Genomic DNA, 15,819 nt, shown 5'->3' with positions numbered 1-15,819 from the left:
AAAAAAATAATAAATCGTACAGTTAGAATAGTTTTGCTCCCCCTTTATCGTAAAAAGGCTTTTTTCGAGCGGAAAGTATTTGGCAGGAGTTTTATTAAATGGCCGTGGGGCATAAAAGTGGTGTATATGGTGCAGTTTGTGCATCGGCCATTTTGATTAGAATGTGAGGAAAACATCTGTGCTATTTACTCCGTATCACACTATTCGCACCCTCTCGCGATGCTCTCGAGAGACTCGAGATGCCTAAAGGCAGTAAGGCACGAACAATCTGGCTGTGGTCCCGTCCCGTCCCTCTCGTTGCCACTGCGATCTATCCATCACTCAGCTGTAAAGTCTTCAACAAACTCCTCCCTCTTACATAACCTCAAAACACTTCCAGCCAACACTTAACCTCAACCTTCAACTTTTACGAGTAGCAAGAAACACGAAAACCTTCGAGTCAAGTCGAAAATTGCTCTGCTAGACTGATCATAAAATTTTTGGAATAAAGCTCGAACGGAGTAATAAGAGTTACGGAGAAGGAAAAGGCAGAAAAAGGTAACATTAGTTGGAATACGCGCGAGATATTTTAAAATTTACAGTTTTATGTGTATATTATCACATAGGGATTTTTGCGAAAAGTTTAGACGCGCAGGGGTGATGATAGGAGGATCTGGCGGGACCGTTGGGATTTGCCGTATAATTTTTAAGAGGTTAAAATCTGGCACAACACACCATACATATCGTTTATGTGGGACAGGCTGGAAGCAAGTCTCTTGATAGTGCTCGTCGTACTCGTCTAGGAAGCCACTTGGAGTAGGTTGAAGGAAGGGTTGGTTGCCTCGGCAATGCTGAATTTTGCATCATTCATGTCTTGGCCCTAAGCTGCTTAGAGGCAACTCGAAAGGCAGCCATACTGCTTGTTTGCACTATCCATATACTTGTCGCGAGTCGCGAGTCGCGAGTTGGCGACAACTGGTGTAGAACTGGTCTTCCCGCACTTATTCGGCTTCCGCAGTATATATATACTATATAAATAGCCGAGTGTGCCCGTGTCAATCACTTTAAGCAATATAATTGGGAGCAAACAAGCTTAATACCGATAAAGCCAAAAATATTGCTCCTTATATAAAATCAAGTTATATCAATCGTTTGCTTAATTTCGCCAATCAACGCTTTTCCCGAAGTTATCGGGACACGTGACAGACGTGGCATATAACTATCGAGCAGACCTATTATTTATCCAAACTTTAATCGAATTCGATTGACGAGAGGGAAGGCGCGCGCGTCTATAGATATAGGCCCGAATAAACACCAAATCGAATGTAATTTAGGTGTATTATCGATTTGGTAAATGTGACCGCACTTTTACAAGTTGGAGAGAGCTATGTTTGGGGATGCGATTATCGGAAGGCGAGGGAGGAACGGAGAGAAGATTAGGCCTCTCTCGTGTTTGTGGTTCGATGAGGTCTATTACTGTAAGGTTGTTTTGAAGACGAGACCTTTGATATTTGTGTGGGAAGGTGAGTCAAGTCAGCGAGTTTCCAAGCGTAACATTGATAGGCGCCTATCCCCCTTGAAATCTTCGGGAAAACGCCAGCTAAGCCATTCTTGGCCGACTAAACCAATCTCGGACCTTCGCACCCCCACCTCTCCTCTTACCCTCTCTCGTACACGTCCTTGTCCATGAAATGCCATTTCCATACGTATAATTTCATAAATCATACATTTCATGGTACTCGAGCCATCCATCTTGCATAAGCAGGGCACAAAAATGCATGTTTGCCCTTCAAATTAATAATATATTCGTCACGAATTCGCTCGAAAGTGGATTTACACGGGTGTTCATTTTCCTAAATGAATTCATTTAAACTAGAAGGAGAAATGCGTTTGGCGAAAAAGCTCGCAAAGTGAATTCGTTAAATTGGAGAAAGGGAACAAGTTTGCAAAATGAATTGGCGAGAAATAAATTAGCAGGAACGCTCGCAGAATTAATTGACCAGTCGGTATGCATAAATGAAATGGGAAAAAGTATAGATAATTAACGAGAAAATTCATAAGGTGCATGCGGTTTTTAGGAATCATAGGAGCTATGTAGGCAGTTGAAATACCGTGATTGAATATAGGGGAGACCAGGGTAAAACGGTACCCTTAAGGAGAAAGGCTTATATTTAGGTTATTATTAAATAAAAATTGAAAATAAAACGACTTTGATTTAATATAAACCTTCTTTAAAGTGGTGACACAAAATTAAATAATTATTTTTATTTTTGATCAATCAAATCTTAATTTAAAAAAAACATAATAATTTACGGTTTTACCCCGACCCATGGGTAAAATAGGGTACTCCACGGATTCAAATTGGATACAAAAAATTGATACAAACTTAGCATGTATTACATGAGAAATTATGTAAATCTTCAATTTTCTAGTCAGTTCATCCTTCATGAGCCCATTTAAAATTTTTTATGCATTGTACTCATCCTTCTTGTAATTTTGTTAATGCGTATATTTTTTTACAATAAATACATTTATTAGGGGAAACCCAGGTAAAATATAGGGTACCAGGATAAAACTAGAACCCATTAATATAACAAAAATTATATTCCTGATTCAGTCATTAATGAAGGTATGAGGTCCGATTTTACCCCGTACGGTTTTGCCCCTTAACCATACAAAGTGTATTTAAATATTATACAGACATATATCGTATGTAAATTAAAAATACGACTAACGAAATTATAGTTAAAAATATTACAAATTAAGTGACTTGAGTGAAAATTTACTCTATTAGTCCAGATTTTGTACTGAACACTTCGAAATTATCGGAAACTTTTAAGAATTATGTGCAAAAATGAAAAATAAAGCGTTTGGAAAGTAATCAAGCGCCAATGTTTACAAATTTTTGCTGACAAATATCTTCAAGTGGCACCATTACATACCTTCATTAATGACTGAATCAGAAATGTAGTTTATGTTATATTAATGGGTCCTTGTTTTACCCCGGTACCCTATTTTACCCCGGTCTCCCCTATATATATATATATATATATATATATGTACCTACTGGTGGTTGTTAAAAAATATTCCTCCATATCTCTCAACATTTGCCCGCGCGTCCATATCGATTAGACGATAACCTGATTCGATATAGAAATTGGTATCCGGGGGGAGAGAGAGAGAGAGAGAGAGAGAGAGAGAGAGAGAGAAGTTCCTTTTCCGGCTATAGTATCAAATATTCCAGTCAGGGTAAGCACGTTTGTGGTGGAAGAAGAGAGACAAGAATTCAGATAACGATAATTAAGAGGACGTGCAACCACAAAGGTCACTTCAAAAATGGCGGCGGCTGTGATAGCCCAGAACCTTTTTTTAGAACTTTAATCAATTTTGCCAGCTGCATACGCGAAACAATTTCCCTATGTCGTATATATGCCGTATGTATGTCGTTTTCTCGAAATCAAACAAAATATAACAGAATTTTGACCGAAAATTGCTTTATCGCACACGTCCTGTAAAAAATGCAGCTTATAAAATGATAAAAGCGTAGTGGAGAATGAAGTTATATAGTTAAGAGGTCGATATTCGATTTGGGCAAATTAATATTTTAGGTAAGTGATATGTTTGGCTCGGGAACTGATTGGTGGAAGGAGAGAAAATTGATGGGCTTCGTGGATGCCTGCCTGCCTTCTTCCTATATATGTACTATACTAAAATGATCGATAGGATATAGTTTATGGAATATCGATTACGCGCATGACTTTAACAAGCTACAATAACAAGAATAGTCCGCGTGTCAATGTGACCTTACTGACAGGACGCAGAAGAGTCACCGTACGAAACGTTTGAGAAAAGCGTACGTGACGCGCGCTTCTATATACGCGAAGCTTGCGACAGCGCTACACCCCAGGACCTTTTTTCCCATTTTTCACTACATGCACACACTGCCTCCGCCCAGGCAAGGCGGTCCATTCCAAAGTCCAGCAATAACCAACTTTTTCCTCTTTTCCGTTCCCAGCATCCTCCGCAAATGTAAACATTGAAGAAATTCAGTTGGAAAGTTTGGTGAAACCGAAGGGCGAGCGTTTTCGAGAATGCTTTACGGATCCTCGAGCCTTATTCTTAACTGTTTCACTGTATTTTTTGCTCACGCGACACGACAATACCGGATCAAAAAGCGATCTCGCAATTTAGGTTAGTCTCGGTAGTTGCATGGTCCTAGGATCGATTTCCTTCCAGGCTCCTGCAGCACCGGAATCATGTTGACTTTCTTGCGCTATTTTTTTCCGCGACTATTACTATATATATATATATATATACGTACTACTACAACTACTACTCGATCGATATATATAATTTCAGTAAATTTCTTATTGCTGACAAGATTGCGATCTGCATTAGGAATTCAGTAGAGCTACGCAGGAAGCGGATTCCAGAATGAGCTATAGCCATGGGAATTTGAGGAGTCAAATATAATGTGGAGCATAAAGGAACCGTGGGTCGGAGGGTTGGATCTTTATACGTATCATCGTCCAAAAACCAGTTCATTTATGCTGGTAGTTAGCCAAGAAAATCCTCTTCAAGGATCCTTACTCGCATTTTGTTTTTCATTTTCCAACAACAAACAAGGCATCGTATATGGCCAAGATGCATGGAAAAGTTGAATACCGATGAATCGAACATTTCCAGAGAAGTTCCATCGGTGCTTAATTATTACAACTGCACGAGTCTCGACTGAGTTACGAGCTTCGAGGGTTGTTTTTTCCAAAAGTGTTGCGGAGATCAAAAGCTGAAGGGTTAAATGGCTTGCGGGTAGAGTAAACTAAGAAGTGGTGTGCGGCAACTATGCAGTTTCTCAGGTAAATCGAGGCACCTCGGTTACGTATACCGGAAGCGTGACGCACTTCCCAGGAGGGGTAAAGGGAGTGTAAAGCTCGCATGGAAGAAACGACGAGTCTGCTGCAGGAATCGATAGCGAAACTGGGAGTTGCCAAAACATTTTCAGCCAATCCTGGCTGGTCGTACACTTGATTAAGACGCTACCAAACTTTCCTATTCACAAACCTCTATCTCATTTCTATTAATACAAATAAACCAAAATTATCTCCAATTATCATCAATCGCTATACCAACATTAAATTTAATATCTTTCTCGTAATTACTCGAAATTTCCTGCCTCTTCACGTTTATTTACTTATTTTCTCTCGATCCTCGGATGTTGCCTTCTCCCGGTAACAGTTTCTCCACGTCTCCCCACTCCCATATTCCCTGCATTAATATATAATCGTATTAAATATATATACTCCCTCGTTTAAATTATCCTCGTTCGATCGCTACCCGTACATTTAATTCTCAAGTGGATGAAATTGTCGCGATATATTGCTTCTTCCAGTATTTACTCTTACTGATTTCAGGTTGGGTAATAGCTTTGCATAAGGTCATTTTCCGGATCTCTCGATCTTCGCTGGGCAAACGAATCCTGGAATCGAGCTAGTACAGCGTGAATTTCAACGTCGAATACCAGGAAATGTGACACATTTCGAGACAAAGCTGCATGCCTTCGCGTGTGAATCCAAGTTGAAGGAGATTGCTGATAATGAAAGACTCTGCCGACTCCGCCGAGGAGGATGACAAAGTGTGAAGCACGGAAAATCAACTGTCATTCGCAAGGAATACAATGCAAACGAAAGCCTTGAATTGCCAATCTCGAAAGAGACCTCAAACGGTTTCGTCGAAAAAATGATGTCTCCAAAAGTTGGTCATCCTGCACATGCATTACGTGCAGCAGGCTGCAGTGAGAATGGAGCTCGAAATCCCTTTGAAGAGGAAGACTAATTGGCGGGATGATTCTTTCGTGGAAAAATAGTAAGGAGGAAGGAGGGTGGAGCTATATGGTCGTTGGAAGATATGGAAAATCACCTGTCACTTGGCAGCAATTCAAAGTAAACTCTCGTAGCTTTCAGGAGTTCGTTCCTAATCTTGAAAAACTTCATTACAGCGGTGGCAATGTGGCCGAAGTTGGTGATCATCCGAGTTCTGACAAGAATGAAAATAAGAATCCTTATTACCCGGGTATAAAATTACCCGGCAGGATGGATTTCGAGGTTAGGACGTATAGGACCCTCTGGCAGAAAGTTGGAAAAGGGGCGGAGTCAGGAACATTCGAAGGCGTTTCATTTTATAAACAGAAAATCGATGCGGCTTATCCCGCAGGCAGACGGGAAGACTTCCGGGTTAAAATCCCGCGTCTCGCGAGCCGTTCTTCTGCGGAGATATTGCTCGGTCCTATATAGCCTGCTGCACTCTGGCAATAATTCGCGCGCGATCGCTTTTAACGGAGTATAACTTGTATTATTATATAGCCTGCAGCCTAGCTGACACGACTGACACCGCGCGGCGCCGGAAGTGCCAAGAAACACTGGAAGAACCGATAATACGAGCCGTACGTGTCAAGTTTGCTCGTTCAAACAAATTATCGCCCATATAACAACGTTTTGCTTTGGATTTCCCGGACGATCGGCTGGACCTCGCAACATATATATATATATATATATACACATATAGCAGCAACAAAGCCGAGAGGAATCCGAGAAGGGTCCCAGCTGTGCGATTATTTAATCGATAAACTTGATAATAATTGTATCCGCGCGCGCTTTTGCTGCTTATGAACCAAAGTTGCTGGATGGCAGCTAGCGCAATATAAACCCGAAACTTGGATGAAGGTAATAAATTAGGAATGATAAATCGCTGGGTGGGCGTACCGAGAGTTGGGCTCGAGTATATGTATATATATACATTAATACCAGAGTGTACTTGGTAGTTGCAGCGTTACCTAGCCACGCCTTACCAAACCTAACCTGACCTAGAAAAAAGAACCAATGGACCACGCGACCCTTCCAAACTTACCTGAGAATCTTCAAGGTTTTTCGCTTCATCTTCTCTCGTGCGAATGATTAGAAAAGATTTGAAAAAGAGGAAGAGGGAGAAAAGGGAGAAAACTGACGCGCGGAGAAGCTAGAAGACCTTGTGCGCACTGACTGGCTATGAGGAAACTAGAAAATGAAGAGATTAAGAATGCACTGTACTTTATTCTTACGGCGAACGCCCAAACGTGCTTTAAATATTCAACGCATTTATTACCTTAAGGTAATAAAACTTTCATGAGATTATAATTGTCCTTTATATAGTTTTAGGAAACTGAGACCGCGAGAGGAAAATGTTCGTTTGTTTATCGGAGAGAAACGTCACAGGCTTGATAAAGAATTGAAATGCTGGCTGGAATAGTGAAAAATTAAATATCCTCTTCGTAGTTGCAAGGACTATAATTGGATGTTTTACATTCTGCTAAATCGATGGGGACTGCAGTTTCTCTTTGGAAAAGCTTGAAAATCATAGGAGATTTTTCAAAGCGTCCCGTGAATCCTGACAATTCGATATTCCTTAAAGGATTCGGCAGGATAAGAATAAGTTCTGCTATAAAAGTGCGGTTGCACCATAGGCAACGGACCTATCCATCATGCCTTCCAGGAAATACGGACGCCATTACAATAAAAGCTTCCGGTACAGTTGTCCCGCGAGCTTTTCCACCCAGCATTATAGTTATCCATCCCCCTCCCCCTCCCTCCCGTACCTATCTATTCCCATTTTGGACCAACAATGACGTATTAGCTTTTGCGAGGTTGTGCCGTTTACTTTGTCGAACAGCATTTTTATCCTCGATGTTCGCATATCTATAACAAATTTAAACAACCCTATATATTTACATGAATGCCTTATTGGAGGGAGAAGGGGGTTGTTCTCGGAAATTTTACAAAAAATATTATTTGCCATAGGTAAATACAAGTTTATCTAAATGTTGGCTAGGTCAATCTCATTTTTGGCACCGAGAAATTCTTGAACTGGCTGAACACGTTGGAGGGGTGACAGGGGGGTTGTTCCCAAGGGATGTGCCGAGAAGCAGATTATTTTATAATACTAGAAACTTTTCTCATTTAACGATACTCCGGAGAGTGCAATTTGTGGTTTCTTGGCTAAGGCTGAGCGCTAGTTCTGATGGAATGTTTGAAAATGTATCAGCGTGACTGGACTGTTAAAACCGACAAATTATTTACACGCTACTCAAAGCATAAAGAAATTATTTAGCAGCAAGTTTCATTGGATTTTACACATTTTACATTGAAATTCTTATACGATATCACGAAACTTTCACTCTTTTCCTCGAGATATATAACTTATGAATAAATTGAAAAATAAATAAAAGAAAATGTTCTCGACTAAAAATCGTTGACAAGATTCGAGTGAGAAAGTTTCCCTCGCGCCATGCTATTTACGTTACGTAAACCACACGTGGACTTAAAATTCTAGGAATATCCGTGGTTTTTCCGTTTTATGCAAATATTGGAGTGAAATTAGAGTTGCAGCTATTCCCCGGGGAATCAGCACGTGTGATTTTTGCTCCTCCCTGAAAAAGCAGCGCTATCCTAACCGTCCGCTCCCCTGCACTGATAAATTTAGGTCGTTACGATCGAAGTTTTCGACCTCGCGTGCCGATTCTTCAGTCAAAACGCACTCTATCGAGGTTGCCGAATGTACCCCGGCCGGGCCGTCGAGATGCCTTTTACTCAACCATCGAAGAAAACCTCCGGAAATTTCACGCAATCCCATCTACCCTCAAAAAGCTTTCCTATATACGGATCGAAATAAAAACACACACACACTCGCCATATATTTTCACTCAACTTTCGTACCAATAGCTCTTAAAGTATGAATTTACCACGACGTCTATGCAACGATCTCTGATTAATCCCATTCATTTTTTAGACTCGCAGCATTTTATTTCCGTTTCTATTTAATCGAATTAGCGTTACTGTTAGGTTTTATTGCAAACGATCACGAAATGCCGATTTGCCCGGGGCATTTGGGCGGGATTTCCGCTTCTCGGTTTACCCGAGCGGTATAAGCGAGTGAGTAAAGCACGGCGAAGCACGCGAAAGTGCCGGAAAGCACAGAGAAGTACCGAGAAACACAGGGGATTCCCAGGTTTCACCTTGGAGGGTCCAGAAATTCATGGAATTTTCCCATCCAATCGATAAACCGAGAAACAATAACGCAATGTTATAAATATATTGTACAATCGATTGTGTTTACGTTTCGAAATCATTACGAGATATTTTACTCAATTTTTAGTACTTTTATTATTTACTAACCTTGTCATCTAATTTTCCGGCATCCTCGTCCAAGTTTTCCACCTTGGCAGCTTGCTCCTTTCTCGACATGTGGCCTCTGAAGGACGCCTGGATCTTTACTGCTGCGTTGCACAACTCTGTTTACATACCAATCGTCGTTCGTTAAAGCATCACGATAAACCTCCACTACCACAAAAATTCTATTATTTCTAATTTACTGTATGGGAAAGCTTAATGGTGGAAGAAATATGTTTACCGAAGATTTTTTTGTCACATAAATCGCTGCTACAGGTAATATTTACCGTGGAAAAACAGAATTCCTGTGGGAGGTGTCGTTAAGAGGGTGAGATATTGTCCAAGGAGGTTGAAATGGAAGCTTTCCCGAGGTTAAGGGGGAATGAATTTTTGCGATCGAGCAAGGAATTGTCTCGGCACTACGAACGCGGCTTCGCGCGCAGATCTACCTAAGACCATAAATGGACGCATGGATCGATGGAATCCTTTTGACCCTATGACCCGTGAGAAAAACTAGAGATTTCGCGAGACTTTTAACGCGAATCCCGTGCAGTCTATTTCTTGGAATTCAACCGTCGGAAGTAACGCGTGGCTAATCCATTTCTACCCCTATCGAGAGTTGACCAGTGGCTTTACGTATATATATAAGGTGAGTTTTCGTTCCATTTTACGACGAGCAACGCCCAAAATAAGCTTCTATCGGTTTTTGACGAACCGGCAATGGTCTCGAAATATCTCTGGATTCTAAAAACAGCTTATTTGAATAACTATGTGCAAAAATGGAGCAAGAATTGAAATTACAGCTCTTTGATACACACACACACACATATATATATATATATATATATATAAGGATGCAAGGGTTGAAATGAAATATGATTTTAGGAATTTAATTTGGTAAATTAACATAAGAGATTCAGCTATGAGATTGGGATGTGAATTAAGCAAATTGAAATAGCGAAATGTGGTTTTAGCGGGTTATGCGACAAAAAGGCTTCGGGATACGTGTTCCTGGATGAAATTAGACTTTTTAGTCTCTGGAGGTTTTCGTTAAAAGTTTCCTCAAAGATTAGTTTTCTTTAACATGTTGCATATGTAATGATCCATGAGCACCAAAAATACGGCCCCCCCCCCCCCCCAGCTTTTCATTTCATGTACGCGGAAGATGCGACCCTCGTCCTTTCTCCTTCGCTCCTCTCCACCCTCGATGCAATTGGAGTGGATGCACCAAGAGAGAGTTTTATGATCCATCCCCTTTCGCCTTATGAACTCTTGAGTTACGCGGACAAATCCCCCTCCTCTTTCCTTCCTACTCATCCCTATATAAGCAAACCGAGGGAGTAACGAGATTCTCAATGAGAAGACTCGTGAAGGGGGCGGAATATTTGATTTTACTCCACACAGTAAGATTCTCACTACGCCACATATATCTCCCTCATCTTTAGATAGAATTTATTTATTACTCGTAATCCTCGACCTACTCTCCTCATGCTTTTGTATACTTGGATGTACAATTTTCTTGAATCTATCCCCACTTAATGTTTATTTATGTATACGCGCTACTTCTTATTGTATCAATTTACTACTATTTATTATTATTATTTTTTTGCCCCAGAATCAATTTCAGCCATCTCTTTGCAACGCGATGGAGAAGAATACTACGAGATGTGTGAAATAATAAATGCAATAAAATAAAAATAGAATATCCGGGGATTCTACTCGTGGGAAGCTGGAATTTTCCGAAAGAGAATATCGTAAAAGTTTGGGATAATCAATTATTTCACATACCAGTGTCGTCCTCACGGAATTCCTCTTCGAGTTGTTCCTTGGTTGGCTCTGGCTCAGACGGAGTTTCCGTTTTTTTAGAGGATTCAGTCTCTTTCATACTCTTCCTGGCGTGGTGGCCACGAAAGGCAGCTTGTATCCTCGTAGCTGCCTCCTCCTCTTTTTCCTTCTCCAAGGACTCACTTTCCTCTTTCCCCTCCTTGCAATTCTTCGATCCTTCCTCAGGACTCTCGTCTGACTTTGGGATGTCTGCAATCAGTGAAACAATCACTCTCAAACATTTAACTTTCAATTGCATTTGCCAATGCAGTCATGCTCGCGCCCCACAATGCTTTCTTCACCCAAGACATATGCATATAGATATACCTATATGTATACTATATATCACAGTACGTCGTATAAAGTTTATTCGCAATAATTTTTAAATCGCTCCTTCACACTCCCCCAGTAATAGTATATACAATACGAGTTGAGATTACTGTCGGAAAGAGTTTGATAATGCTGAAGAAAAATGTAATTATTTTGAGGAAGTCTTTTGACAAGAGGGGGGGGGGGGGGAGCTTGCAGGTTTTCACGCGGGCACAATGAGCACCTAGCGTGTGTTTTCCCGAAAAAAGGAAAGGAAAGCTCTCGACAAAGCTCACTTTGAATCATTGCCCAGCTACTGCAAGTGACACGCTTCCTGTTTTTTTTTACCCCGGCCTCCCACCACAAACAAATGTTTGTTCTCATTTGTACAGGCTGCACGCGTGTAATTAGAAAATCCGCAATAGCCCTGCACCGCGATACTGGACACTCTCGAAGTTTCTTTCAGCAAAGAGAAAAAATACAAAGCACCAATAGGTACTGACGTGTCCCTCGGACACAAAAGCTCCAGGATAATCAAATATTCTCCATCAAGCTTTTCAATAAAAAACTTTCATTTCCCAATCAATAATAATTAAAGCTCTAAAAGCAGAGAAATATTGATTAAAAATTTAAAGCTACCCCTTCCAATATGATTTAATATCTAATTTCCATCCGTCTGGCTTTATTAGTAATTATAGCTTTTTTTAATTCCGACGGATGATGGAAATTTAAAAATGTTTGAATGGCGCAATTAGGAGATTCGTTGCATGGATTTCTTATGAAAATGAGTGTATACAAGTTGGATCGATTGGATCATTTCTCGCGTGCCCGTATGGCATCGTGAGACTGCTGCGGGAGCTTTTTACTCAATGAGCAATTTCCAATGGTCATTCTGGGTCTCGCTTACGAAACCTCGAATGCTCGGATTTACGTAACCTTCGATAAAACGGAGTATTCTCATCTGGAAACAAAGCAGATTGCATAGCAAAACCACTTTGACGAATAATCCAGATCAGCGTAAAATCGTCTAGGCATAATTCAATGAAAAGAAAAAAAGACTCTTGCGTCGAATGCTTATTCCCTTATTCTCGCGCAAATGGGCAGAGTAGGCTTTTACGTAAACAGGTTAATCCGTGATTGGGAAGTGTGGACGGGAAGGAAGGTTGTTATATCGGCTTAATTGAGACGTGGTAGGGGCAAATGTTGAAAAGCGATTTGTCAGAGCTTTAAAGAGCTTGCGTCAAAGCTCGCGTAAGGAGAAAGTGAAAATAGCATCTTCCGTATAGGAGCTTCTTTCGGCTTTCTCGATAATCAGCTGGCGGTAAGAAGCTTGCTAGTCCTCTAACTAAAGTTAAACGCTGTCTTAAATCTTGCTTAGCTTTAACCCGCCTTGGCCATTTGCAGTTTGCGCTAATAATTAAGGAGATTATCTTTTCGCATTGCCCCCCCCCCCCTCCCACTCTCACACACATCCGCGCAATATGCACATGCACACACTTTTTCCTCTCTTCCCTCCTGCCTGAGTTTGAGACTGCAGCTACCATCTACAGGAAGAGCATCTCCAGATGCCCACGATTTATGCACTCGTGGTCTCAGACTATAAATATTATAAAAATAAATGATGAGAAGTGCTGGAGCAAGTCGATCGATTCGAAATTTTGCAAACGATTCAATCTGGTCGCGAGGGGCGAAGGATCGATCGAGTGTCCAAAAATGGTCGAGCTTAATGAAACACGTCGGATTACAGGAAGAGCGTGGTGTCCCGCTGTCATTTCCCTCTCCCTTACGATCGTTAACGACGGACCGTCACCCTCCCCCCCCCCCTCCCTCCTCTCTTCACCGTGGCTCATTTTATTAAGTCCGGAATTAATCACCTTCGAGCTCAATTAGATTAAGGATTATCCCCGTGCGCGCCATCGCGATTGTTCGCGATCCAATTTGACGTAAATGCATTTGACGTACAATCCAATTAGACGCAAAGACGCACGTTTTTTTCTTCCACCCCCCCCCCTCTCTTTCTTTCCCTGCTCTTCACTATCTATACACCTTATACTCGACTTTCCTCAATTACCCCCGTCATAAAACTTTTAACAGCCTATAAGTAGTACGACTCGATAATTCCACAGTCGTGGATTTTATTTTGCAATCATTTTCTATATAGAATCTCGGCGAGAAATGTTTATTGTTTTTCCCTATCAAGAAAAATTCTATTGTTTTCTCTTTTTTGTTGGATTTGCTTGCCACTGCACACGAAAGGAGATTTTTATTCAAATTTGTTTGAGGTGCGTTTGGTTTAGGAATATGTTTTTTTAAATATTTGGGGCACAAACTGGAGGAAAGAGAGAAAAAAGGACGAGCATCCTGGATCGTTTATCTCAAGCTCGAGATAAACAAAACAAATGACCGGGTATGCAGTTGGCTGCAATGTGGCCAAACCTACTCTAGCTATGTATATTCTTCGTTCTCATAGAAATTTACTGAAACATTCCACGAGAATGTACTAATCCTGAATAATCACATTTTTTGCAGCTTCCTATTAATAAACAAAGGTGGGAAACGTTGAAATGAGTTTTTATATCCAATAATCAATCATGGGGAATAAAAGCGAGGAAGAGAGAAAGGATTCTTCATAAATTTCTAATGTACGTGGCTCAAGGCGGGGGGGGGGGGGGGAATAAAGAATAGATTGGTTAAGGAAATGGCGAGTTTAGTCCTGCACGGGGTAAAAGAGGGACCTCTCGAAATTAGAGCAAAGTAAATTGTCACGAACATCGATAACTGTGATCGATTTTGGTAAATTATAAAGAATATGCGCGAGGAAAGGTTGGCGAATAAAATTGCATAAAGGCCTGCAGGTGAAGCGTTGTTGGTTGTCTCGAAGGACGAGTTATCGATTGAAAGTCGATCGACTGTCCACGTTTTTCCAGACATTGACGGAGCATCGTGGAAGATTAATGCCCTGCACCATCGTCGTGTCGTCCTTTGATCTCCTCGTGCCCCCAACTACCCCCAACCTACTTTCTTCAACTTTACCTCTAACCATTTCATGAACCTGCAAGTACGAAGGAATTTCATTTTCACCCTTGGAGAATTCTAAAATATTGGGAAATACCAAATTTTGTAAAAATGTTCATTGAAAAGATTGCACATAAAAATCTAATGATGAAAAAATGTCCTTCGTTACTCCTCTATACTCTACACTCTACACTGATTATACTGCCTAAAATGATGCAAAATAGAGTTGTATATAGAATTCTATAGTTATCTTCGTAAGAATCAGAGATAGCAATTTGCCCTATAAAATCTTTCTGAATAAAAATAGCGTCAAAAATTTCATATATAAAAAACTGATGTAGGAAGAAAGATAAACAGAGTATTTTATGTCTATATTATATGGGTAATTTTCAGTGGAGCACCCTGTATATTATTTGCACTCTCAATATTTATGATCAAACTTATTTATCAGGATTTTACAATATTCATCTGCAAGACTCTGGTACGAAATAGGAAAAGGGTCAGTGCTGGACTTTAATGGGTCGACGTTTTACGACTCCCGACCTGTAGTTATCGTGAAAAAGGAGTCCGGTAGGACCTCGTTGGATTTTATCTACCGAAATATATCAATCGACGTCGTACTTCTCTCTCGATTTCTCGCAAAATTTTAGCCGATAATAAAGTTCCAAAGGTGAAGTTTCTTGGATGAAAAGATAATAGAGAAAGAAGAGGGAGAGAGAGCGAAGAAAAATTAAGGAATAAAGAGGCTTTCGTCGCAGCTGACAAACAATGTGGAAAACAATGAGTGGTGTTTTGTTTCAGGGACTGAAATGAGAATAGGTTAAGAGGGGGACAAACGTGTTTGGTGGGAACAAAGCGCACGACTGGATTCAAGTCTTTTCACGTTTGGTCGTAATCGCGATTCGTCCGTAGGTAGCTTCTTGCCGTTGAAAAACCAGTGAAAGCGTTTTCACGGCTTCTCATAATATATGTCGGTCGGGACTATCCCTATTCGCTCTCTTGCTGTTAATCGACCCGCTCGCCGGATTATTCCGCGATAAAGGGATTTCGCCCGATCCAGCTTGAAATCGTGAGGAATCATTCCAGATCCTATTATTTTGTGAAATTCCCCGCCAATCTTGTTCGCCTTGAATGAAAATAAAAACAGTAGATATATAGGCTAGCTATATAGCTACCTTGGGGGGATGATCGTTGCAAAAATTCCCAGAGAATTCCATCAGTCTCGAAAGTTGGCCGAGTTTTTGCAATTTGCAAAACGTCCCCCGCTATGTTTTTCCAGCCTCCCACTTCTTTCGCCAATTTCGTCCGCGCTTCCATTAATCTATTTGATTAATGAACCCTCGCTCTTTTCTCGCACAATTTATGCAAGCTTACCAAATTAACAGCGATGCTGTGCTGATTATCCAGCCACCTTTACAAATATGCTGAAATATGATATATTATATATATATACATGTAGGAATATTAATAAAATGTCCAACTTTTTTAAAGATAA

At 40.6% G+C, this 15,819-nt stretch overlaps 1 protein-coding gene across 2 annotated transcripts in view; it reads right to left on the bottom strand.

Annotated features, from left to right (window-relative positions):
- The window catches only part of LOC136775690 (sperm surface protein Sp17-like), a 34,631-nt gene that overhangs the window by 8,779 nt on the left and 10,033 nt on the right, over window positions 1-15,819 (bottom strand). For both annotated transcript variants that reach the window (XM_066730688.1, XM_066730679.1), the window contains exons 2-3: window positions 10,965-11,210; window positions 9,183-9,298 (exon numbers count right to left, since the gene is read on the bottom strand). In XM_066730688.1, the coding sequence (XP_066586785.1) occupies window positions 9,183-9,298; window positions 10,965-11,210 (362 nt within the window). The remainder of the gene's footprint in view (window positions 1-9,182; window positions 9,299-10,964; window positions 11,211-15,819) is intronic.

Source organism: Prorops nasuta, unplaced genomic scaffold (genome assembly GCF_024137725.1).
Source record: "Prorops nasuta isolate Cenicafe-Biocafe unplaced genomic scaffold, Cenicafe_Pnas_1.2 PNAS00002, whole genome shotgun sequence".
NCBI classification, from domain to species: Eukaryota; Metazoa; Arthropoda; class Insecta; order Hymenoptera; family Bethylidae; genus Prorops; species Prorops nasuta.
This window is presented reverse-complemented; position numbering and strand designations above follow the sequence as displayed.